The sequence below is a fragment of the Myxocyprinus asiaticus genome, chromosome 48, assembly GCF_019703515.2.
Source record: "Myxocyprinus asiaticus isolate MX2 ecotype Aquarium Trade chromosome 48, UBuf_Myxa_2, whole genome shotgun sequence".
Classification (NCBI taxonomy): Eukaryota; Metazoa; Chordata; class Actinopteri; order Cypriniformes; family Catostomidae; genus Myxocyprinus; species Myxocyprinus asiaticus.
The window spans coordinates 20,343,444-20,369,319 of NC_059391.1; the positions used below are offsets into that span (position 1 = coordinate 20,343,444).

Consider the following 25,876-nt stretch of genomic DNA (forward strand, 5'->3'; position numbering starts at 1 on the left):
AGGATGTCTTTTATAAAGTTGACGGACTGAGTAAGTCAAGGTGTATTTTTATTTATTTATTTATTTATTATAATTTTTTTATGCAGCCTCCAAGTGAATTTGATTCGCTCAATACACACTTGACCATTCGAGAAACCAGGGCGTCTGTTTTGTTTTTTGTGGGGGTTTTTTTGTGTTGGTTCCGCTTGGCAGCTGGAGCTTGTTCTGTGGAATAACACTCCTTCGGATCAGCTGTGGATGAATCTGATCATTCTTTGTGCTTTGCCTCCCGTTGGTTTGTTTTGTGGAGTATTTTTAAGGGACATTAGAATGATTACGTCATCTGCTGCACTCATAACATCCAGCTCACTGAACAATTGTTTACCTGTCTGAGGAAAGTGAACAGCTTTATATCAGCTGGAGTTTGTTTTGGGGAGGAACACACCTTCAAGACAGTCCTGTGAATGAATCCACATGTTCTTTGTGTTTATTCTGAATAATCCGACGGCAAAGTTGTCACGGGGGTTCTCGTATGCGTACATGGACCTTTTGAGTTTAGAGGAATTGACGCCGGTTGGTGCTGTCGTGCGCGGGATTAATGCTCACGTTTTTCTCTTTTCTGTTTGTTTTGTTCGGGGGGAAGTTCAGGGTTTGATTGTTGCTCTAATGTTGGAATGTGATCTGTATAATCTTGTTTTTGAAACACGATTTATTTTTTCTAATGTCAATTGTTAATATGAGTGGATTGTCTCTCTCCACATGGAATGTGAATGGGTTGGGGCACCCCATAAAAAGAAGGATAGTTATTTATTTTCTTAAACATTAGAAATATGATATAGTGTTTCTGCAAGAAACGCATCTTTGGAAAAATATGGGAAGATATGGGGTGGACATTTTTTCTTTAGCGCTGGCTCAAGTAAGAGCAGGGGGGTCATTATATTGATAAATAAACATCTACAATTCAAATTTCTCAAACAGATTAAAGTTAAATCAGGAAGAGTCATTATTGTTTTAGCAGAAATTCAGGGGCAAAGGTTGATTTTGGCTAATATTTACAACATTGATGATCAGGGATTTTTTATAGATCTTGAAGGGATGTTGCAAGCTGCTGGCTCCCCTCATGATATAATATTGGGAGGCGATTTTAATCTTTTGATGGACTCAGTCCTTGATCATAGTGAAGCAAAAGTGTGTAAGCCCCCTAGAGCAACATTGACGCTTCACAGAATGTGTAAAAATCTTGGTTCTTATCTTGGTCTAATCTGGGAGGGACTATACATTTTTTTTCATCAGTCTATAAAATTTATTCTAGAATATATATTTTTTTCAACAGTCCATAAGATTTATTCTAGAATAGAATTTTGTTGATTGCTCAATTGGAAATATCTCAATTGTCTCAGATCACGCCCTGGTTAGTTCAGAGGTGTTGCCTCATACGGAGAAAAATAAATCATATAGTTGGCGCCTTAATGTATCCCTTTTGCAAAATCCTGATTTTCAACAAATGTTAAAGACTGAAATCAGTGTTTATATGGAGACCAACTGGTCCTCAGTATCATCTGTAGGCATGGCTTGGGAGGCACTTAAGGCGGTTCTTAGGGGTCGGATCATACAGTATGCCTCATTCACCAAAAAATCCAAAGCACGTGAACTTGTGGAGTTGGAAGAGAATATTAAAAGTGCAGAGGCAGAGCTGAAGTGCCGAATGTCATCTAATGGCCTCAGAGAACTGACCCATTTGAAATACAGATATAATACTATTTTGTCGTGGAAAGTGGAGTTTTGGTTATTCAGGGCAAGACAGTCATATTTTGAGTCGGGAGACAAAGCAGGAAAACTTTTGGCTAGATATATAAAACAGAGAGAGTCTTTTTCTACCATTCCCTCAGTGAAATCTGCTGGTAGTGAAATTTTTACCTCGGCTGCTGATATTAATAATGCTTTTAAAGAGTTTTATCTTGATCTCTATAGTTCCACATATTCATCCACTGATGAAGATATTAGGAACTTTGTGGAACAATTAGAACTCCCTAAACTTACGACTGAGCAAAAAAATTCTCTTGATTCTGAAATAACCTTGGAGGAGATTGATGAGGTAATTAAGGCCTTACCTACAGGCAAGGCTCTGGGGCCAGATGCCTTTGCCGCTGAATTTTTGAGATCTTATGCTACAGAATTGGCTCCACTTATACTAGAAGTTTATACAGAATCATTAAAGAATGGAGAGCTTCCCCCAACCATGACACAAGCCCGGATCAGTCTGATTCTTAAAAAGGACAAAGATCCAAGCGAGTGTAAGAGTTGCCGTCCAATTTCCCTGATCCAGCTAGATGTAAAAATGTTGTCAAAAATTCTGGCTAACAGATTAAGTAAAGTTATGACATCTCTTATACATATAGATAAGATGGGGTTTATTCGGGGCCGCAGCTCTTCTTTTTTTTTTTTTTTTCTTTTTCTCCCAATTTGGAATGCCCAATTCCCAATGTGCTTTTAAGTCCTCGTGGTTGCGTAGTGATTCGCCTCAGTCCGGTTGGCAAAGGACAAATCCCAGTTGCCTCCGCGTCTGAGACCATCAACCCATGCATCTAATCACTTGGCTTGTTGAGTGCATTGCCATGGAGACATAGTGCATGTGGAGGCTTCACGCCATCCACTGCGGCAACCACGCTCAACTCACCACGTGCCCCACTGAGAACGAACCACATTATAGTGACCATGAGGAGTTTACCCCATGTGACTCTACCCTCCCTAGCAACCGGGCCAATTTGGTTGCTTAGGAGACCTGGCTGGATTCATTTTAGTCACATTTTTGTTATTTTGAGGAAAAAGTCCTTTAAATGTATTCATTATTTCGTTCTGTCGTATTCATACATTTTAGTCAGTTTTGTTCTGACTAAAATGTCATATAATTTTAATCAACAAAAATAACAGTTCAGTAGTTGATAATTTGCAAAATTACAAAACCGGTCAAACTGAAACACACATAACTCTTCGTAATCATTGACAGAATTAAAAAAACCTTCGTCAGTAATTTCACTGGCGTAATTAAATCTCGTATTCCTGACAAACTGTTTATCCATCCAACTTTCTTACAAACCAACCACCTAATTTGCAAATTTTCTTTTTTTTTCAGTCTCCATTTGACGGCTCTCGTCTGGTGTTTCCTCCGAGCCTGGCCGGCATCATCATCGGTAGTTTTTATCTGATCCTCATGCAGCTCTTTCCCGAGGGTCTGGGTACCTCCCTGTTCGTCGGGGGTCTGTGTGGATATGTGGTGTATGATATGATCCACTATTACCTGCACTACGGCTCACCAAGCAAAGACTCCTACTTGTATGGACTAAAAGCTTACCACGTCAAACACCACTTTGAACACCAACGGGCAGGTGAGGATATGATTTATTGAGATACCAGACATTAGGGCATCTGTCTACAAATTTGTGGCTACAGTCGTAAAATATTCAAAGCTCTTAGGATTAGAATAAAATAATATGTAGAACATTTAAATTAAAATTTGTAAAATTTAAATGGATCAAAATATAACACTTTACTCATTGTTTATAAGCAAATTATTCATTGAGTAATGTGCGTAATTTTTGCAGTGTTCAAATTCTTTCTCTTATCCCAGCTTTATATGCAGACATATGTACTAGTAAGCCCCAAGAAAGGTTGGGAACCCCTGATCTTAAAGGGATAGTTCACCCATAAATGAAAATTCTCTCATCATTCACTCACCCTCATGTCATCCCGGATGTGTATGACTTTATTTCTTCTGCAGAACATAAATGAAGATTTCAGCTCTGTAGGTCCATACAATGGAAATGAATGGTGAACAAAACTTTGAACCTCCAAAAAGCATGTAAAGGCAGCATAAAAGTAATCCATACAACTTCAGATATTTAATCTATGGCTTGTGAAGCGATCCAATTGGTTTTGAATGAGAGTGGATCAAAATGTAACTCCTTTTTCACTATAAATCATGACATCAGCAGTCTCCTTGGCGATCATGATTTCAAGCTCGATTACATTTCTTAGCACCATCTTGCGCTCTGCACATGTGTGAAGCACTAGGAGACTGGAGTGGCAATATGTACAGCAAAAAAGGAGTTACATTTTGGTCTGTTCTCATCCAAAATCGATTAGATCACTTCAGAAGACATGGATTAAACTGCTGGAGTCATATAGATAACTTTAATGCTGCCTTTATGTGCTGTTTAGAGCTTTAAAGTTTTAGGCACCACTCACTTGCATTGTATGGACCTACAGTGCTGAGATATTCTACTAAAAAACTTAATTTGTGTTCAGCAGAAGAAAGATAGTCATACACATCTGGGATGGCATGAGGGTGAGTAAATGATGAGAGAATTGTAATTTTCCCTTTAACCAGCTATACAATAAATTATTAATATTTTTTTAAATAACATTGAATTTACATTGGTTTTCACTCTTGTTTTGTGTGTTTTTGTAAGTCTTTGTTTTTGTAAGCATCCCTTTTGATACATTCTATTTATTCCTTGTTTTCTGCAGGTTTTGGGATCACTACCACATTTTGGGATTACCCCTTCAACACAGTCATCCCTGAGCAGACATTTTAAAAGAGTCCATCTTTTGCCACAATGACCAAACCAATATGCCACAAAAAACTCTCATAAGCCTTTCCCTTTCCCAATCCATCTTTGTTAATAGGTACAGTGTCTTACCCCACTGCTGTTACCAGCTATAGTCTAAGTTTTTCATCGCCACCATGATCATCAATTTTACTAGAAGGGGGAGTGCCTGAATCACCAAATGTCTAGCTATATAAATATTTATAAACTGTATGAATGTACTGATGAATCAACCGTTTTCCAAATTATGTCAGATGAAACTTTTATTAGAGGCACTAGAATAACAAACTCACAGTTTTGCGCATCCATGTAACGATAGGAAAGGCAAAGACAGATACCGGTAAGTGTAGGATGGTGTGTGAAGGAGTGGACGGATGAGAGAGTGTAACTGAATCTTAGCTGTAGTGTTAATATGCTGAAGGGTGGCAGGAGGAGTGTAAGGACCTTGCGGCCCGTTCGGTGGCCATGTGAGCTATTGACTTTAAGGAAAACTCAAGAAAGTCTCAGATGCTTTAATCGTCTCAGTGTTGATGCTCCAACCGCTTATGGACCATTGGTTCCTCCAGCTGTCTGTCAAGCTTAGCTCCTCCCATTAATGATGTCATCAGCTTGTGTTTCTCTTATTACCATTCTACGTAGGGCTGCAACTAACAACACTTTTTAATCATCGATCAATTATTTCTTCGATTAATTGGATAAAAAGACAAATTGTTGTGTATTTTAATGAATAATGATTGTTCATCTCCAAATAGTGTGCAAAGTGAAGGCTCTGAAAACAAATATATATGTGTGATTGAATGCTCTACATTGTGCTGAACATTGTGCTCAAGCTATAAATATATATAAATTGCAATGGCTTTTCACATTATCAAAAAAATAAATAAAAAAACTTAAATTTGGGAGCATAAATAATAATTGAATAAACAAAACAAAGGCAAGGTTTCCACTGAAACGTAATTCCGTTGAAATATTTTAAGTTGTTGCAGCCCTAGGGGGCCTTTTACATGCACTTTTGCGACCATCTGCACTGTTTTGAAATTGGTTTTCTATGTAAACATGCATAATATGGATATTTTTTCCATTGAATGGCACTTAAATCCATGTTTCATTCTGCTTTTTTGGTGTGGGCTAATTTAACCCTATAGGCTCCGGTTGTCTTTAATCTTGCACTTTGTTGTAGGCAACATGGGGAAGCAAGTTTCAGTACCTGATGGCTAGATCACAAGCATACTTTCCTTTCTCATGTCATTCACTTTGAGGTGTTTTTTGCCAATTGACTTGCTATTAACAATATCCTGTACTGGGAAGTCATAACCAGCGGTTCCTCTGGTAATATGTTACATATCCAGTGAGATATTAAATTATTGAGAAACAAAGCTGGCTTTTGATTCCCCTGACTAGCACATGGAACTGTGTTGTCATGATTATACACTATTGAGGGCATGAAGCAGGGTGTATGGGCCTCTCCTGTCGGTGGGGGTTGCCAGCTGTCCGTAGCCGTCACAGGATAGAGGGTCTGTATAAATCCTCTGTTGTTGTCATAGATCTAGCCGGCACGACCCCCCAATCTTGTGTGACGATCTGTTGTATCTGAACAGGCATCAGGACAGGGCTTAGATATTAGAACATCCTCAGCTGATCTCTCATCAGTTCATATGGCAGATTTTTCAGAACTCCTGAATCTCTGTTTTGTCCGACACTTTTGTATTTTCGGCGCTAGTTCTAACCGCTGCCTCAGTCTTGACACTGGTTAAACTCGCTGCGTTGATGTTGAAATTCTGGGTATTTTCCAGAAAGGTAAAATGAGAGCTGTGGCCTCATTTAGCTCTGCTTTATTGGTTGTATTCTATCATTTTGACATATTCCGATATGAGCATAATTAATGTTACATATGTCAGTGATGGTACATTGATTTTCTAGTTTATTGTATGAGCTTTTTGAGGCCACTGTATCCTAGTTTGTCCTTGAAATTATAATGTATGTATTTATATATATAGATTGAGATTATATCCTGATGTGCCTTATAGGGGCATTCCCCACCTTCCTGCTATTTCCAAACCAATCACGTAATTGGTTGGATGTCTCAGCCAAAGACATGGTAGAGGGTGTCAGGGTTTGACATAGGGCCTTTCTTCCTACCATGATTAAATGGCAGAACAAAAATAATAAATTGCAATGGACATAGAAATTATTTTTGATTATTTTGTAACTGTGACACCCTCTTGAGCTTACATGGATAGATCTCATGGCATAAGAGAATGCTTTCAGTTAATCAAGTGAACAGAGCAATATATTTATCTGTTTACTTGTAATCAATGGAAGCTTTTAATTTTGATAAAGAAAATCTTGCAGCTACAGATGTCTCTAATAAATCCCAAAATCTGTTTACTACTATGTATTTTTATGTTGGAATTTAAAATTTCTATGCAAATGCAACTGTATTTGTAAATAAACGTATATATATTTCTGAAAAGATTTAGTGGGTCACAACTTCACTGGCTTTGGTTTGTTTTATTCAGTTGTTTTACTCTGGAAAAAAATCAACTAGCAATTTTTTAGTTATTTAATGAGGAAAAAAGTAAATGTAAAGGTAAAAATAGTGCTAACACATTTTTCACTAATTTGTTAAATTACAAAATATTGGTTGAAATCCTTAATTATAGCTTGATGATCTATGAAGTCTTGACCATCGAGATATCAATTGATGTCTTTTAAATTATTCTGTATAACATGATTCCAAAGCTACAAATGGTCAAAGTAAAACGTTCTTTCTTTGTGTTTTCTATTAGCATACAGTTAGCAAGCAAACTGATTAGCCTGTTAAGCTAGCTTATACTATGCAATATACTACACATTCATGACATAATATTGGTAGAAATCCTTATAGATTGATTATCTATGCAGTTTTAACCATCAAAATACATCAGTTGATGACTTTTAAATTATGATACCAAATGGTCAAAGTATTATTTTTTTCAGTTAGCTTACAGTTAGCAAGCTAACTGATTAGCCTGTTATGCTAGCTTTCTCTATGCAAGTTACTACACATATTCCTGACAAAATATTGGAAGAAATGATCTATGCGGTCTAAACCAATGAAATACATCAATTGATATCTTTTAAATTATACCAAATGGTCAAATTAAAACATGTTTTCAGTTAGCTTACACTTAGCAAGCTAACTGATTAGCATGTTAAGATAGTGTACTTTATACAAGTTACTAAAAACTGTATGTTTATTACAAAATATTGATAGAAATCCTAAATCATAGCTTGATGATCTATGCAGTCTTAACCATTGAAATGCATCAATTGGTAGGCCTACCTTTAAAATTATATAATATGATACCAAAGCAACAAAAGGTCAAATTAAACATTATTTGTGTTTTCAGTTAGCTTACAGTTAGCAAGCTAAATGATTAGCCTGTTTAGCCTCTATCCAAGTTACTACACATATTGGCCTATTCATATCAAACCATCATAAAAGTTTGTGTTCTAAGCTATTTTTCTTATTGAATCCTAAAGGGCTAATGTTAAATTGTCAAAATGTATGTTTATATTTGTATATTATTGTTTAGATTATTGTTTAGGCAGAAATTCTTCCAATAAGTTCATTTTTTTAAATACATTTACATAAAATTTGCAACATAAAAAGTTGCCAGCTGCTCGTTTAAATAGTAAAACGGGGAATCTAATTTACATGAATGCATTTATGTAGGCCAAGCTAACAATCCTGTTTATCCACCCTAATGGACTCCACCAACTCAGTGGTTTCAGAGGTAATAAAAATTAGAAAGAATCATGGAAACTGGCTTATTACAATGCTTTAGAAATGTATCAGCACATTTATAGGATATCAGTATTGCTATACAAAGGCAAAACACAGTAAATATGCCAACACTAATACTGGCTTCAAAGCTACTTCATTTTTGTATGGATTATGACAATTTTCACTCTTCGTTTTCTATTAATCTGAGCATAACTCAGTCAAACCCATCTGTCACAGGACAGATCATAGTCCAAGAGATCCAATTTCAAACATAACTCCATTTTGACAGAACATGTAGTTTCTGCATTTTTTCCCCATTGCATGGCAGAGTAGAATAATAACAATTTGTGAAGAAACATTTTATTACAATGTTACTACTGGGTTATTAGGGCTCAAGTATTTGCCTAAGAGAGAAAATGAATTAAATCAGTTTATTATATAGTGGAAAAACTAAATGTTACTCCTTATAACCTGTTGCACATGCTCATAGGTACTGTTAATGCATTGTGCATTGTAAGTCTTGATTATATTTCATTTGGCATATTGTAGTTGGAAAGTATCCTACTATATCCTACATATCTGACAGGCAGTAGGACCCAGATGTGCACAGACTGTAGAGCAACATTCACCATCAGAAAAAAAAGAGAATGTCCCTCCACACCCTGAATACTGGGAGGAAAGACATTTAACTGCATTCCTGCCTTCTCACAGTAAACCAGGGTATGCTTACAAACTCAGGATTGGCTCTGAAATGGTGAGTGTGGTGAACAGCCCATTCCCGCAGTGTGCAGTGCAGTCTGTTTGTGAGTTTTCACACTTTACATTTTGTTTCTGTCAGCACATTGGAGGGGGTGTGAACGTCAACAGAGGAAAGAGGGTCCCTGGTATTGACAGGTAGCATGAAGATTCATATCTTTCCATTTCCTTCCTATATATCTTTTTGTGATGTACTCTTCCTCGCTATATATCTTGTTCTCTTCCTGTTTATTTTTCAGTTTCACTCTCCTCCTGAGTTGGACTTACAAGTTTAATCATTGTGCATTGTAAACAATTGCCGTAAACGGCAGACATGGCCTCTTTTTGAGTGCACTTGGTTTAGTCCTTAAAGGGATAGTTCACCTAAAAATTACTTTGATATGACATAATTTACTCACCTTCATATCGTCTAAAACCCATATGACATTCTTCCTTCCATGGAATACAAAATAAGTGACAACCTCAGTCACAGTTTAGCTTCATTGTATGGAAAAAAGATGCAATGAAAGTGAAAGGTAAGTTTGACAAAAACAAAAAGTAAGAAATATGGGTTTGGAACAACATGGGTGAGTAAATGATGACAGAATTTTCATTTTTGGGTGATATCTGAGTACACTTGCTCAAATCACTGTATTTACTTTAGTACATGATGTCTATGAGCAGCATTTGTGTGGACAAACTGTAAAGCTGTGTTTTGTTTAGCATAGGCTTATTTATTGCCAGTACTAAGCCAGACATCTGATAGCTATAGTCATGTGAGTGTTTGCATGTACTGGAAGTGGTTTGAATGAACTGTAGATGTACTGTATCTTTGTTGCCATAAACCTCTTTATTTCCCTGTTCAGTACCAGTTTTTGACTCAGTTTCAAACTGATCTCTGTCAGTTTTTCAGACACTATTATGAAATATATAGTACAATGAAGAGCAAAATTCTTTATTCTCTCCCAGCATAATATTCAGAGATAACTATTATGAAGCCATTCATATGTTGATTTCCCTGACAAGTTTAAACACTATCTTCATGGTGCTTTGAACATTGTCTCAACCAATGGCCAGAGTTTGGAGCAGGACTATGGCAGTTTTCTGACCTATGACAGACAGGGATAGTGTTCAGGAAACCTGTTTGAAAATAGTCATTATTTTTTGTAATTCCTTATGTTGGCTGTGTCTCGTTTGGTAGGCTGCATGCTAGGTAGGACATGTCCTTTGAAGCCTGTAGTATACCGAGTGTCCTCCTTTAAACAAGCCTCATTTAAACGAGACGGCCTTCGTAGGACAAACGGAAATGGAATGGATCATGGTTGTTATGACAGCACGCCACTCTTTAACAAGCACAAGCACTTTGAGTGAGATGTGAACAAAGTCCCTTTGGAAGGGAATGTATGAGGTAAATTTTAGGAGAGTTATAATGATGTAAAGAGAAAAGAAAATAGATTTTACAGGTGTAGTTTTAGTCTAATACTTTATTTTAATTATATATTAATATAATTATACATATTATATACTCTGCACCCGTCTACTGAGGTACTTAAACTTGGGAATTAACATTCCTTGCGTTTGAACATCATATTTACGGGCAAATTGCCGTTATTTTTTTTAGACATTTCCGCTGAAGCAAAGAATTATGGGTTGTGTGTGCCCACGAAGGATACACCTCATGCATCCTCCGAATTCCCGTGAAAGAAGGGCGCATTCGAAGGCTGCATTCGAAGTGTCCTACTCGCTTTTCTGAAACAAGACAGCCACGATGACGTATGCGGCCGACAAATGTGACCTCCGGAGGATGCAGCCTTCCAAACGAGACACAGCTGTTGATGCTAGCGGCACAGGAATTAGACACTTCACCTTTAAAAAACTAAATAAAAACAGGAATATACACACTCAGATTGGTCACTTGTGCTATGCAGGGACACCATAGCTACATCAATTGGTGCCTTTAAATTGATGTAACATGATACCAAACAACAAATGGTCAAATCAAAACTTTCTTTGTGTTTTCAGTTAACCTACAGTTAGCAAGCTAACTGATTAGCCTGTTATGCTATCTCTCTCTATGCAAGTTACTATGCATAATCATGACAAAATATTGGTAGAAATGATCTATGCAGTCTAAACCATCGTGATACATAAATTGATACCTTTTAAATTATGATACCAAATGATCAAATTAAAATGTGTTTTCTGTTAGCTTACCATTATTAAGCTAACTGACTTGCCTATTAAGATAGAGTACTCTATGCAAGTTACTACAAACTGTATATTTATGACAAAATATTGGTAGAAATCCCAAACTATAGCTTGATAATATGCAGTCTTAACGAATGAAATGCATTCACTGATGCCTTAAAAATGGTGGAAAATGACACCAAAGCAACAAAAGGTCAAATTAAACATTCTTTGTGTTTTCAGTTAGCTTACAGTTAGCAAGCTAAATGATTAGCTTGTTTAACCTCTATCCAAATTACTACACATATTGGCCTATTCATATCAAACCATCATAGAAGTTTGTGCTCTACATTGTTCTGTTTATTTTTAGCATTGTCTCAACCAATGGCCAGAGTTTGGAGCAGGACTATGGCAGTTTTCTGACCTACGGCAGAGGGGGGGAGTGTTCGGGAAACCTGTTTGAATCAATTCCTTCTGGTGATGCTAGTGGCACAGAAATTAGACACGTCACCTTTAAAAAACTAAATTAAAACAGGAATATACACACTCAGACTGGTCACTTGTGCCATGCAGGGACACCATGATGTCCCAGAAGGAGCCTCAGGAGGGGTCTTCAACCCAGACTAAAGTGACGGGTCCCACCTCCTGGTCTCGGGTCACTTGCCCCTGCTGTATTTCTAGCCACATAGAGCCTTTGGTTTTGATCCAACTGGCTGAGGATGTCCAGCCCATTACCAAGCAGTGGATCATGTCAATGATATCTGCACCAGTGAAGGCTGGAGGTGAGACAACCTTTGGAGTTTGATTAAATTCAAATTCTCACATTGTAAGCTTGTAAAATGTTATAAAAAGTATCCTGGGTGCTATACAATATATTAAATCCCCAAGTCTTGACCCCTTAAGTGAAATTGCTCCAGCTGAAAGTGCCATACAGTAAAATTACTGCTTTTAAAAATACTTTCCTTCTGTCCACTCCTGTTGTGTAGGGGCTCAGCTGTTAGTTCATCCAGGGGAAGACATGAAAGGGGACATGATAGTTGTGGCTGCCCCTCGCTGCACCCTTCTCATGGTTACTGAGGACCTGGGCCTCTGTAAACCCTACCGGGATGGGGAAATGACAGCCTTTTCCTCTGGAGACCGTGACAACTTTTGCAACATTGGTAAGGACACAAGGGTAAACATTGTATTGGATGAATGTAACAAATTAACAATAGACTTAAAGGGGACCTATTATGCAAAATTAAATTTTACATGGTGTTTGAACATAAATGTGAGTCAGCAATGTGTGTATACAACCACCCTGCAATGTTAAAAGTCCACCCACTCCTCTTTCTTATATTTCTATTAATCAAAAACAGTGTCTCAAAATGACTGGTTTTCGTATCCGCTCTAAAGTGACGTCACTTTAGAGCAAGCCACAACTGGTGATGGACTCCACCCTATTATCATAGATCCTCCCCTGAGTGATCGATACACAGTCCACCATTTTTTTCCACGCTGGAGCAGCTACAGTGAGAAGAATAATGTCTCAAATTCATAAGTGTCATAAGTGTTCTGTTGTAGGATGTAAAAGTGAACATAAGAATATTCATGTACTCCCGGCATCAGAGCCACTGAAGATGCAGTGGACAAGTTTTGTTTTTGAAGAAAATGTGCCCCAAAACATACAAAAATTTGTGTATGTTTGCGCAAATAATTTTACACCGGACTGCTTTGTGAATGAGAGTCAATATAAAGCAGGATTTTCAAAAAAATTGACTCTCAAGCATGGATCAGTACCAACTGTTCGTGTTCCAGCTTTATATCCTGAAGGTGTAAGTATCGCACTTTATATTTTGTGAATGTTTGCAAATCGCCTTTCCGAATGTGCTTGTTAGCTGATTCCACGGCTAATGCAGCTAAAGTTACCATTGCCTCTGATTGTATTCATGGAGACCAGAGCTATGTCGTTATAGCTTGTTTGCGCATGACGTCACTGCGTTGCTGTGGCGTGAAATGCAGATGGAGGGCAGGAAGTGATTTTCTACATAAGAAGCACTATCACAAACACAAAATGCCTATGTTTTGCGTCGTTTACGGTTGCTCATACATATATGGCTGAACTCCGGTATTTATGGTGTCAGTCATATTGGTTCTGATTTGTTGTTGCTATAGTATCCGAAGCAGGAGCTGTAAAGGCACAGCCCTCTTCCAGAAAGGGGGCGGGGAGCAGCAGCTCATTTGCATTTAAAGAGACACACGAAAACAGCGTGTTTTTGATTCCACCCAAAAAGAAGCATTTACAACATGGAATAATAAATGATCCGTGGGGTATTTTGAGCTGAAACTTCACAGACACATTCTGGGGACACCTGAGACTTATATTACATCTTGTAAAAAGAGGCATAATAGGTCTCTTTTAATAGAACAGCCAAAAATGAAAATTCTGTCATCATTTACTCACTGTCATGTTGTTCCAAAACTATATGACTTTCTATCTTCCATGGAACACAGAAGGGGACGTTAGGTTGTTAGTCTTAGTTACCATTTACTTTCATTGCATCATTTTTTTCATAAAAAAAGGTTGGATGGATAGTATGCAAATTGGGATGCATCCACTGTCTGGTACACACCGGAGAAAACTAATATGTGGATCCATTTACTGCAACATCTCTGTATTTGTGAGAACAAGGTGTTCCGATCTGCAGGGTACAATGAACAACACAGTAAATGAATCATTACTGTTGTTGTGGAAGTATTATAACAGGCTATGTTGTCTCTGCAGATGACATGAGGCATTTCCTGACGTTGGCAGAGAGGCAGTACATTGTGAAATATGAATTGGATTCAATGAGAGCTTTGGAGGACCAACGTATCCCAGGGATCCCAGCACTCAAGGGGAAGTTGAAAGCCAGAGAGGGTCTCTGTAAGTGTTTGTGTATGTGTGTAAATGGATAGGCCTATGTTCGGAATGGCGCACTACCAATGTACTCTTACTGTTCTTGCAATTGTAGTATACATTTTTAAAAGGGATAGTTCAGCCAAAAATGAAAATTCTTTCATCATTTAATCACCCTCATGCTATCCCAGATGTGTATGACTTTCTTCTACAGAATTCAAAAGTAGATTTTTAGAAGAATATCTCTGCTCTGTACTGTAGGTCCATTAAATGCAAGTGAATGGTGACCAGAACTTTGAAGGCCCAAAAAGCACATAAATGCAGCATAAAATAATCCCTACAACTCCAGTGGTTAAATCCATGTCTCTGAAGAAATAGTATATGTGTGGGTGAGAAACAGATCAATATTTAAGTCATTTTTTACTATAAATCTACACATTCACTTTCACATTCTTCTACTTTTGTTTTTGGCGATTCATATTCTTCATGCATATCACCACCTACTGGGCAGGGAGGAGAATTTATAGTAAAAAAGGACTTAAATATTGATCTGTTTCTCACCCACACATATCATAATGCTTTTGAAGACATGGATTAAACCACTGGATTTGTATGGATTACTTTTATGCTACCTTTATGTGCTTTTTGGAGCTTCAAAGTTGATCTCATCATAAGATAATTTTATTTTTGTGTGAACTATCCCTTAAACATCTCCTTCTTGACACATTATTTGATGGAACTTCCAAAAGTTAAGATTGTTTTATACTAAACTTTACTTAAAAGGCAAAATAAAAAACAAATTCTAAGAAGATTACTGGCAATGTTTGGATTAGAATACTACCTTACTACTCATATTATTTTTTTTTAAAATGTACTGAAAAATAATAAGCAGCATATTTAATGTGCAGCATACAGCCTGACTGAATGCCTTTCACTGAATTAAACATGCAACATAGTGAGGCCATTTGACAAGTGTTGCATCCTACTGTTTAAAATGTTCATCGCTGCATACTGCATACTGTTTCACTTATAATTGTTTTAAATAGTATGCAGTATACAGTATGTACTGCGCAGTAAGCAGTATGCAGTATGCAGTAAACTATACGGTGGTATTACATTCTGAACATAGCATATTTCTCTGTGAACAGCTCCAGACTCCTCTCTTTCTGAATTGCTTAGTCACTGCATGCAGCCTGGACTCCCTCTGGTATACCCCCTCCTCCCAAGAAAACCTAATATGGTAATGTTCTATCCATCTTTCTTTCACTCTGTCTCTGTGCTGCAGTACAGAAGCTGGAAAAGGCAGGCGTGATCCGCAACATCACTCCTCTACATGACCAGAAGAGGCTGAAAGCTCTGGGGAAACAGTGGTACTCTCAGAAGAGCCTGTGGGGGCAGCCTCTAGGTGTAAACAAACACACTTACCTTAATAGATATACAGTTGTGCTCAAAAGTTTGCATAACCTGGCAGAAATTGTGAAATTTTGGCATTGATTTTGAAAATATGACTGATCATGCAAAAAAACTGTCTTTTATTTAAGGATAGTGATCAAATGAAGCCATTTATTATCACATAGTTGTTTGGCTTCTTTTTAAATCATAATGGTAACAGAAATCACCCAAATGGCCCTGATCAAAAGTTTACATCCCCTTAAATGTTTGGCCGTTACAGACACACAAGGTGACACACACAGGTTTAAATGGCAATTAAAGGTTAATTTCCCACACCTGTGGTTTTTTAAATTGCAATTAGTGCCTGTGTATAAATAGTCGATGAGTTTGTTAGCTCTCACGTGGATGCACTGAGCAGGCTAGATACTGAGCCATGGGGGAGTAGAAAAGAACTGTCAAAAGGCCTGTGTAACAAGGTATCGGAAATTAATAAAGCTGGAAAAGGTTATAAAAAGATATCAAAAGACTTGAAAATGCCAGTCAGTACTGTTCAATCACTTATTAAGAAGTGGAAAATTCAGGGATATCTTGATACCAAGCCAAGGTCAGGTAGACCAAGAAAGATTTCAGCCACAACTGCCAGAAGGATACAAAGAAAAACCCACAGGTAACCTCAGGAGAAATACAGGCTGCTCTGGAAAAAGACGGTGTGGTTGTTTCAAGGAGCACAATACGACGATACTTGAACAAAAATGAGCTGAATGGTCGAGTTGCCAGAAAGAAGCCAATGCCACAAAAAAGCCTGGTTACAATATGCCCGACAACACCTTGACACGCCTCACAGCTTCTGGCACACTGTAATTTGGAATGACAAGACCAAAATAGAGCTTTATGGTCACAATCATAAGCGCTATAATTAGAGAGGGGTCAACAAGTATTATGCTCCTTGAAACAACCACACCGTCTTTTTCCAGAGCAGCCTGTATTTCTCCTGAGGTTACCTGTGGGTTTTTCTTTGTATCCTGAACAATTCTTCTGGCAGTTGTGGCTGAAATCTTTCTTGGTCTACTTGATCTTGGCTTGGTATCAAGAGATCCCCAAATTTTCCACTTCTTAATAAGTGATTGAACAGTACTGACTGGCATTTTCGAAGCTTTGGATGTCTTTTTATATCCTTTTCCATCTTTATAAAGTTCCATTACCTTGTTACGCAGGTCTTTTGACAGTTCTTTTCTGCTCCCCATGGCTCAGTATCTAGCCTGCTCAGTGCATCCATGTGAGAGCTAACAAATTCATTGACTATTTATACACAGGCACTAATTGCAATTTAAAAAGCCACAGGTGTGGGAAATTAACCTTTAATTGCCATTTAAACCTGTGTGTGTCAACTTGTGTGTCTGTAACAAGGCCAAACATTCAAGGGTATGTAAACTTTTGATCAGGGCCATTTGGGTGATTTCTGTTGTCATTATGATTTAAAAAGGAGCCAAACAACTATGTGATAATAAATTGCTTCATATGATCACTATCCTTAAAAGGATATTCATGATCAGTCATATTTTCAAAATCAATGCCAAAATTTCACAATTTCTGCCAGGGTATGCAAACTTTTGAGCACAACTGTATATTTACATTTACATTTACATTTATTAATTTAGCAGACGCTTTTATCCAAAGCGACTTACAAAAGAGGAAAACATAAGCGAATCATCTTAAGGAGACAGTGGTATGAAAAGTGCTGTATCACAAAGTTTCACTAGCATTGTAATAGTATTCAAAGCAGAATAAATTGCAACAGGAATTTTTTTTTTTTTTAATGACTGGTTAAGTGCTCATGGAAAAGATGTGTTTTAGTCATTTTTTGAAGACAGAGAGTGAGTCAGCTTCACGGATGGAGTTGGGAAGGTCATTCCACCAACATGGTATGATGAAGCTGAAAGTCCGGGAAAGTGTTTTGGTGCCTCTTTGTGTTGGTACAACAAGGCGACGTTCCTTAGCCGACCGCAGGCTTCTAGTTGGCGCGTAGCTCTGCATAAATGATTTTAGGTATGCTGGAGCAGACCCAGTGACTGTTCTGTATGCCAGCATCAGAACCTTGAATCCTTGAATACGTGCATCAACCGGCAGCCAGTGGAGAGAGACAAGGAGTGGTGTAACATGTGCTCTCTTTGGTTCATTAAAGACCAGACGTGCTGCTGCATTCTGGATCATTTGCAGGGGTCTAATTGCACATGCAGGGAGGCCTGCAATGAGAGCGTTACAGTAGTCCAGTCTAGTTATGACAAGTGACTGGACAAGCGGTTGTGTGGCATGTTCAGAGAGGAAGGGTCTTATCTTCCTGATATTGTAGAGTGTAAATCTACATGATCTTGTGGTCTTTGAGATGTGGTCTGTGAAATTTAGTCTGTTGTCGATGGTTACCCCTAGATTTCAGACCGATTTGGAAGGTGTTACTGTAGTTGCACCCAGCTGCACGGTGATGTTGTGTTCAACAGCAGGGTTGGCTGGAAAGACAAGGAGATCAGTCTTGGCTGGGTTGAGCTGCAGGTGATGCTCCTTCATCCAGGCCGAGATGTCTGCCAGGCAGGCAGAAATTCGAGCAGTCACTGTGGTGTCGTTGGGCTGGAAAGACAAGTAGAGATGTGTGTCATCAGCGTAGCAGTGGTAAGATAAACCATGTGCCTGAATGATGGGTCCCAGTGATGTTGTATATATAGAGAAGAGAAGTGGCCCAAGCACTAATCCCTGAGGTACCCCAGTAAGTAGCTGATGTGACTTGGATACCTCACCTCTCCAGGCTACCTTGAAGGACCTACTTGAGAAATAGGAATTAAACCAGTCAAGCACAGTTCCTGTGATGCCCAGCGAGGAGAGGGTAGAGAGTAAGATCTACAGTATATATATCAAAAAGAGGACATAATGTATACTTCTATTGTTTTTACTGTATATAAAGCTAATTGGAATTACTATAGAGGCAAACCCTAGCCTAAACCCTACCCCTAACCCTGTAAGATTTTTAGAATTTAAAAAATGCTTCATTTAAGAGTCATTTTCTTCATTTCATTCACACACACACACACACACACACACACACAAAACCTCTTTCAAGGCACTTGTTGACACTGACACCAAATAAAGCTTATCTCAATAAGGACATATCATAAACTTTTACTGTTTTTACTGTATATACATCTACAGTTGTCAGAAGTTTACATAGTTTTTCAGCTTTTATTTCTTTCATCACATTCCCAGTGGGTCAGAAGTTTACATACAGTTTGTTAGTATTTGGTAGCATTGCCTTTAAATTGTTTAACTTGGATCAAATGTTTTGGGTAGTCTTCCACAAGCTTCTCACAATAAGTTGCTGGAATTTTGGCCCATTCCTCCATACAGAACTGGTGTAACTGAGTCAGGATTGTAGGCCTCCTTGCTCGCACATGATTTTTAAGTTCTGCCCACAAATTTTCTATCGGATTGAGGACAAGGCTTTGTGATGGCCACTCCAGTACCTTGACTTTGTTGTCCTTAAGCCATTTTGCCACAACTTTGGAGATATGCTTGGGGTCATTGTCCATTTGGAAGACCCATTTGCGACCAAGCTTCAACTTCCTGGCTGATGTCTTGAGATGTTGCTTCAATATATCCTCATAATTTTCTTTCCTCATGATGCCATCTATTTTGTGAAGTGCACCAGTCCCTCCTGCAGCAAAGCACTCTCACAACATGATGCTGCCACCCCCATGCTTCACAGTTGGGATGGTGTTCTTCGGCTTGCAAGCCTCACCCTTTTTCCTCCAAACATAACGATGGTCATTATGGCCATTTTGTTTCATCAGACCAGAGGACATTTCTACAAAAAGTAAGATCTTTGTCCCCATGTGCACTTGCAAACTGTAGTCTGTTTTTTTATGGTGGTTTTGGAGCAGTGGCTTCTTCCTTCCTGAGTAGCCTTTCAGGTTATGTCGATATAGGACTTGTTTTACTGTGGATATAGATACTTGTCTACGTGTTTCCTCCAGCATCTTCACAAGGTCCTTTGCTGTTGTTCTGGGATTGATTTGCACTTTTCACACCAGACTACGTTCATCTCTAGGAGACAGAATGTGTCTCCTCCCTGAGCGGTATGATGGCTGCGTGGTCCCATGGTGTTTATACTTGCATACTATTGTTTATACAGATGAACGTGGTACCTTCAGGTGTTTAGAAATTGCTCCCAAGGATGAACCAGACTTGTGGAGGTCCACAAATTGGAGGTCTTGGCTGATTTCTTTTGATTTTCCCATGATGTCAAGCAAAGAGGCACTGAGTTTAAAGGTAGGCCTTAAAATACATCCACAGGTACACCTCCAATTGACTCTAATTATCCTATCAGAAGCTAATTGGCTAATTGCCTAAAAGCTTGACATAATTGTCTGGAAGCTGTTTAAAAGCACAGTTAACTTAGTGTATGTAAACTTCTGACCCACTGGAATTGTGATATAGTTAATTAAATGTGAAACAATCTGTCTGTAAACAATTGTTGGAAAAATGATTTGTGTCATGCACAAAGTAGATGTCCTAAATGACTTGCCAAAACTATAGTTTGCTAATATTAAATCTGTGGAGTGGTTAAAAAAATGAGTTTTAATGACTTCAACCGAAGTGTATGTAAACTTCTGACTTCAAATGTAAGTATAAATACTACAGATTAACCCTAACCCTACTTTTATAAACAACATTATTTAACTCAATAATTAGTTAAGGGAGGTTTTGTCATATGTAGCTCACGTTTGGGGAGAGATTTGTCACTCACACACATTCACATTGCTTCTATAAAAAATAGTAATTAAGCACATGTTCTTTCTCTCCACATCAGGTATTTTAATTATACACAATCATCTTCCAGTGTACAGGTCCATTTCATCAGTTTTAATGGCCATCACTGAGACAGTAATAAAACTTTATGAAGTAATTTGAATCAAACTCGTAAATGTATTATAATATTAAATTCACAATTAATTTCACAAAAGCTACAATATCTGGATTGAACAGAAACTCTGTTTTTATTATTACCTCATGGTCCCGTGTTAATAATCTGTATTCTGTCTTTAAATTTGTCCCTCTCTTGAAATGTCAAAGCTAGTTTTGATATCAAATAGACACAAAGCCATCACGTGCCAACAAAACTGTTCTTTCACTGTTTCTCTGTTGGTTCAACTCAAAAAAAGCCATTTTATCGTGACATAATCCACCAGTAATCAAATATTGTGTGAACACATTATTTGATTATGTATCACTTCTATGTGAATCTGTATGACAGACAAAAGTTTCAAAATTTTACACTATACCATACTTTCCATTAGAGCCATGGCGCAGCGATGAACACATTTGCTCATGACATATTGAGCTGTGGTGCTCATGTGGGTGATACAGGTTTGAATCCAGCATGCAACATTTCCAACCCCCTTCCAAATAATTTCCAGTCACTTTGTACTTTAGATTTTAAATAAGAAGAAGCAAAAGCCCAAAAATGTAAGTCTGTGGTATTACTTTCTGTATACTTACAGTGTACTTACTCAAGAGAGTACTGAGTAATGTTTGGTAACTACATGTACTTAATATGGGTTAAGGTTAGGGTTAGGGTTATATTTACGGTTAGTGCCTAGTAATTACTGTAGTTGTTGTAATTGTATAGTATGTAAATGTAGAACAGTACTGTAAAATAAAGTGCTACCCTGATGGCTTAGACAAGTAATAGCAAACCTCTTCTTAAAGGAATAGTTCACCCAAAAATGAAAATGCTCTCATCAGTTACTCACCCTGATACCATCCCAGATATATATGACTTTCTTTCATATGATGAACTCAAATGAAGATTTTTAGAATAATTTCTCAGCTCTTTTGTTACACACAATGCAAGTCAATGGGTGCCAAAATTTTGAAGCTCCAAAAATCACATAAGTCAGCATAAAAGTAATCCACAAGACTCCAGTGGTTAAATCAATGTCTTCAGAGGTGATATGATTAGTGTGGGTGAGACACAGATAACTTTTACAGTCTTTTTCTTGTGTTTTTGGTGATTTACATTCTTCATGCATATCACCCCATACTGGTCAGAGAGAAGAATTTCAAGAGAGAAGAATTTCAAGCAAAAAAGGACTTAAATATTGATCTGTTTCTAACTCACACCTATCATATCACTTTTGAAAATATGGATTAAAACACTGGAGTCATATGGATTACTTTTATGCTGCATTTGTGTGCTTTTTGGAGCATAACATTTTTCGCACCCATTCATTTGCATTGTATGGACTGAATGTATAGAGCTGAAATATTCTTCTAAAAATCTTAATTTGTGTTCTGGAGAAGAAAGAAAGTCATACACAGCTGGGATGCATGAGGGTGAGTAAATGATGAGAGAATTTTCATTTTTGGGTGAACTATCCCTTTTAAAAACCACACAATTTGACGTATCATTCATATCTAAAGCACAAATGATTCTGGATATGTTACGTACTTAAGTTTAATACTTGACGTAAAGGTTTGATCAAATCAATGTATGAGAAATATTAGCTGCTGATAGCCATTCTTCAAATGACCAAGTTTATTTATTCTCTCTACAGATGCAATCCACGCTTATTTTGGGGGCACTATAGCCTATTATTTCAGCTTCCTGGACTTCTACACTTTGTCATTGTTTCCTCCAGCCATCTTGGGCCTGTTCATCACTTTTTCCCTTCCCAGTGCAAACTTCTCAAGTGCAAATAAAACAGACAGTGAGTCTGCAAAAGACGACGACGATCAGCCTTCTGTCAGTTCCTACATGGTGCAGGCAGTCTTCAGCATGCTGTGGTCCACAGTCTTCATTGAGCTTTGGAAGAGGCGAAGCGCAGCCTTATCCTATCGCTGGGGCACTTTTAATTTAGCCGAACAATTTCAAGAACCCCGGCCAGGTTTCCATGGAGAACTTGGCACCAATCCTGTTACGGGCAAACTGGAGCCGCTGTTTCCCGATTGGAAGAGGAAGCTTAGGATAGGACTGGTCTCAGTGCCTGTGGTTGGGGTGTTTTTGGGTCTGGTGTTGATGGGGATGGCTGGGTTCTACTTTTTTGAGTGTCTCATTTCGAACTGGCACAAGGGATCTGGCTCGTACTTCACAGCTGCCTTGTTGTACCTACCCTCCATTGCCCATATAGTCTACACCAATGTGCTGGGGAACATATATCGCAACGTGGCCCTGCAGCTTACAGAGTCAGGTAAGATAAAGAAAGTGAATTATATTATATTATTAATATGTACAGTATGTATATGGAATAGCGTATTTTCAGCAAAATTGCTGGAATTAAATTAACATTTATTTTAAAGGATATTTACTCTGAAGTCACTCAAAAATTATTTGAAAACGGAAAATGTGCAAAAATATCTTCTGATACAGTATTCTGCCTGCTTGATGTTCTGGTCTGTCACTGCTAATTAATGACATGCGAAAAACACAGCATATGACTTTCCTCTTTCATAGTCCCAAGGAACATTATCAAAAGCAGTTAAAAAGAAAAACTGAAAAATTACATAATTTCTCTCTTTTCAGAAAATCATAGAGAGGAATCATCCTTTGACTATCATCATACTACTAAAGTTCTCGTGGTAACTTTCATTGTTCTATCCATTTCTTCCTCTTTTTTTCTTCCTCTCCTATATTCTTTCTTTCCCTCCATCTCTAAGATGTAAAAGAACCAGTTAGCACACACTGCATAACTGTAAGATCTCGGGTGTATTTTAAATCCTAATGGCTTTCTATTTTCTCTCATTCAGTTCACCTTTTTCAACAACTTTGCGGTGCTTTTCCACATCGCTTTCTTCAAGGAGGACCTTCCTCTTCTGCGAAAGGTGAGAACATCCCCTGAAGCTCTTCTATTGTATATAATCTATCCAGATTTATGTCTATATGACACTATATCCTTGATTTCATCTACAGAGGTTGTCCTCTCTGCTGATAGTAACGCAGGTGTTGGGTCAGTTCACTGAGGTGGTGGTTCCTTTCCTAGTGGACCGTTTCTACACGTCTTCAGAAAGGAACCTGAAGGAAGATGATCCAGAGGTGGACCATCTCCAGGCTCAGGGGAGTCTTCCAGCTTTCCCAGTGAGTACTGATCACTTCAGCTACCGAAAGCAACTTAAGTATGTTCTGTATTTGATAGAAGAATTGAACAATGAATGAAATTAATTTAGTTGATTTCACAGCCGTGAACCATGATTTGCTACTTGCTATTGCTGGTTGAAGGTAGTTGGTATTAGGGATGGGCATTTTCATTCAGAAAGCACTTTATGGGACAAAAATTCGAATACATCCATGATTGCAAGATTTTCTGGAAAGAGAAAGGGTGTAAAATGTGTATATCTGCTAAAAGTTTATTTTGTCTACTTTAGAAGTTACCTGGATGACCTGAAAATTCACAGGCATGGACTCAAAGTCACAAAACACCAATTGTATGCATTTCATGCAGTCTTTACATTTAGATTTTTTTATTCTTTGCTACTTGTCTCTCTTCTAGGGCCTGTTTGCCGAATACATTGAGCTCCTAGTTCAGTTTGGCTACTTGAGTCTATTCTCCTGCGTTTATCCACTCACTGCTCCTCTGTTATTGCTCAACAACCTCACAGAGATCCGTACAGATGCTTACAAGCTCTGCAAGCTTTTCAACAAGCCCTTTTCTGCCCCTGTGGTCAACATGGGAGTGTGGCAGGTTAGAAATGTTTTTCCTTTCCTGTGGCAGTTTTTGCATTACTGCCATCTCTTAAAAGGTCCCACACATTGTGAAATGTTTTCAGGTTGAAACAGCTTATTTGTCTTTTTCACAGCCAGCGTTTGAGGTTTTGAGTATCATATCGGTCATGTCAAACTGCTGGCTGTTGCATCTGTCACCTCATGTGAAAGTGCTCACACAGGAAGCTGGCCTCAGCAGTGGCAAAGTTCTTGTCTTTGCCGTCATTGTGGAGGTAAGAGAAGAATTTAAGTACCTTGAAAGTGTTAAATGAATATAACAAACATGAGATAAACATATTATTAAATATATTATTGAATGAGTGCCATGCTTATCTGCTATTACCTCTATTTGCACAAGCTTTCTTTGTGAATGAGTGGTGTGGTTTTATTGTTTTTCATTGGTTTGGTCCTCTAGCACGCTCTGCTCACGGTGAAGATGATTCTGGCATTCATGATTCCTGATGAACCAGATTGGGTCCGAATCAAGAGAGAACAGATTGAGTATCACTCAATGCAAGCACTCAAGAAACAGGTAACAGTCACTTTAACTTACTTTAATTACAGTAATAATAAAAATGAATTCAGTAAATTTGGACATTTATTCCACAGTTAAAATATGATTTTCTTTGCTTTGTACACACAATATCACACCAAGTGGCAAACAAATTATGCTAGACATTTTCTCATAACTAGTCTCCCTTTTCTTTAATTACTTTCATTTTTAACTGCAATATCTTTTAACTAGGTGTCAAGGTGATTTTTACTGGATGTATGAATTTGAAGTCAGTTCCATTTTTTGTTAGTTCTGCATGAAAATTGCGCCTTTGCAATATTTAAAATAAATGCCACTTGGTTTGATGTTTAATTATTCAAATGCAATGGCATTCATATATTTTAAAGGAATATTCCGGGTTAAATACAAGTTAAGCTCAATCGACAGCATTTGTGGCATAATGTTTATTACCACAAAAATTAATTTCGACTCATCCCTCCTTTTCTTTAATCCAGCATTATGCCACAAATGCTGTCAATTGAACATAACTTGTATTGAACCCGGAATATTCCTTTAAGTGTGGCTAAATTGTACACAAACGTTTTGGGGCCACTTTATGTGCAAAGTTGAGAAAACAGTTGTAGCTGTAAGTTATTTATGATCAATGTTAGGCTAGTTTTAGCTGTTATCATATAGTTAGCAAAGGTAATAATCATAATACTGGCCAGTAATAACATGAAAATGTTGACAGCCCTTCATGAGAAGTCTCCATGGCTACAGTGCTCTGTGTTTATGTAGGGTGTATTTACAGCTAATGTTATGTATCTTTATTGCTTTATGATGTGGTTTAATCCTGTTTCTTATGCCTCGTGCAATGAACAACAACATTATTTTAACATGAACAACATCATTTGTAGATCTTATGTATGGACTGTTTATATAACCAGAAATATTACAAAAGTTATTTCTTTTTTTTTTTTTTCTTTTTTTTTTTGTTACAGAAAGTTACGCATTTACAGGTGGCTGATAAACTACCTCCAACGGCAAAATTTAAGACTGACCAAAAACCATTGCCAAAGAGGCAGGAAGACAG

At 37.8% G+C, this 25,876-nt stretch overlaps 2 protein-coding genes across 4 annotated transcripts in view; both read left to right on the top strand.

Annotated features, from left to right (window-relative positions):
- LOC127437801 (fatty acid 2-hydroxylase-like) overlaps positions 1 to 7,066 on the top strand; it is a 43,706-nt gene extending 36,640 nt beyond the window's left edge. Inside the window, exons 6-7 of the mRNA XM_051692990.1 lie at positions 3,113 to 3,365; positions 4,507 to 7,066. Of these exons, the coding sequence (XP_051548950.1) occupies positions 3,113 to 3,365; positions 4,507 to 4,574 (321 nt within the window). The 3' untranslated portion in view covers positions 4,575 to 7,066. The remainder of the gene's footprint in view (positions 1 to 3,112; positions 3,366 to 4,506) is intronic.
- A 1,927-nt stretch (positions 7,067 to 8,993) lies between these two features.
- The window catches only part of LOC127437287 (anoctamin-10-like), a 31,033-nt gene continuing 14,150 nt past the window's right edge, over positions 8,994 to 25,876 (top strand). For 2 of the 3 annotated variants that reach the window (XM_051692128.1, XM_051692127.1), the window contains exons 1-14: positions 8,994 to 9,109; positions 9,194 to 9,249; positions 11,851 to 12,059; positions 12,264 to 12,437; positions 14,042 to 14,182; positions 15,441 to 15,560; positions 22,150 to 22,782; positions 23,115 to 23,170; positions 23,339 to 23,413; positions 23,502 to 23,666; positions 24,079 to 24,270; positions 24,386 to 24,523; positions 24,706 to 24,822; positions 25,785 to 25,876. In XM_051692128.1, the coding sequence (XP_051548088.1) occupies positions 9,107 to 9,109; positions 9,194 to 9,249; positions 11,851 to 12,059; positions 12,264 to 12,437; positions 14,042 to 14,182; positions 15,441 to 15,560; positions 22,150 to 22,782; positions 23,115 to 23,170; positions 23,339 to 23,413; positions 23,502 to 23,666; positions 24,079 to 24,270; positions 24,386 to 24,523; positions 24,706 to 24,822; positions 25,785 to 25,876 (2,171 nt within the window). In that variant the 5' untranslated portion in view covers positions 8,994 to 9,106. Of the gene's footprint in view, positions 9,110 to 9,193; positions 9,250 to 11,647; positions 11,755 to 11,850; positions 12,060 to 12,263; positions 12,438 to 14,041; positions 14,183 to 15,440; positions 15,561 to 22,149; positions 22,783 to 23,114; positions 23,171 to 23,338; positions 23,414 to 23,501; positions 23,667 to 24,078; positions 24,271 to 24,385; positions 24,524 to 24,705; positions 24,823 to 25,784 lie in introns of all 3 variants that reach the window. The other variant, XM_051692129.1, reaches the window with a different exon arrangement.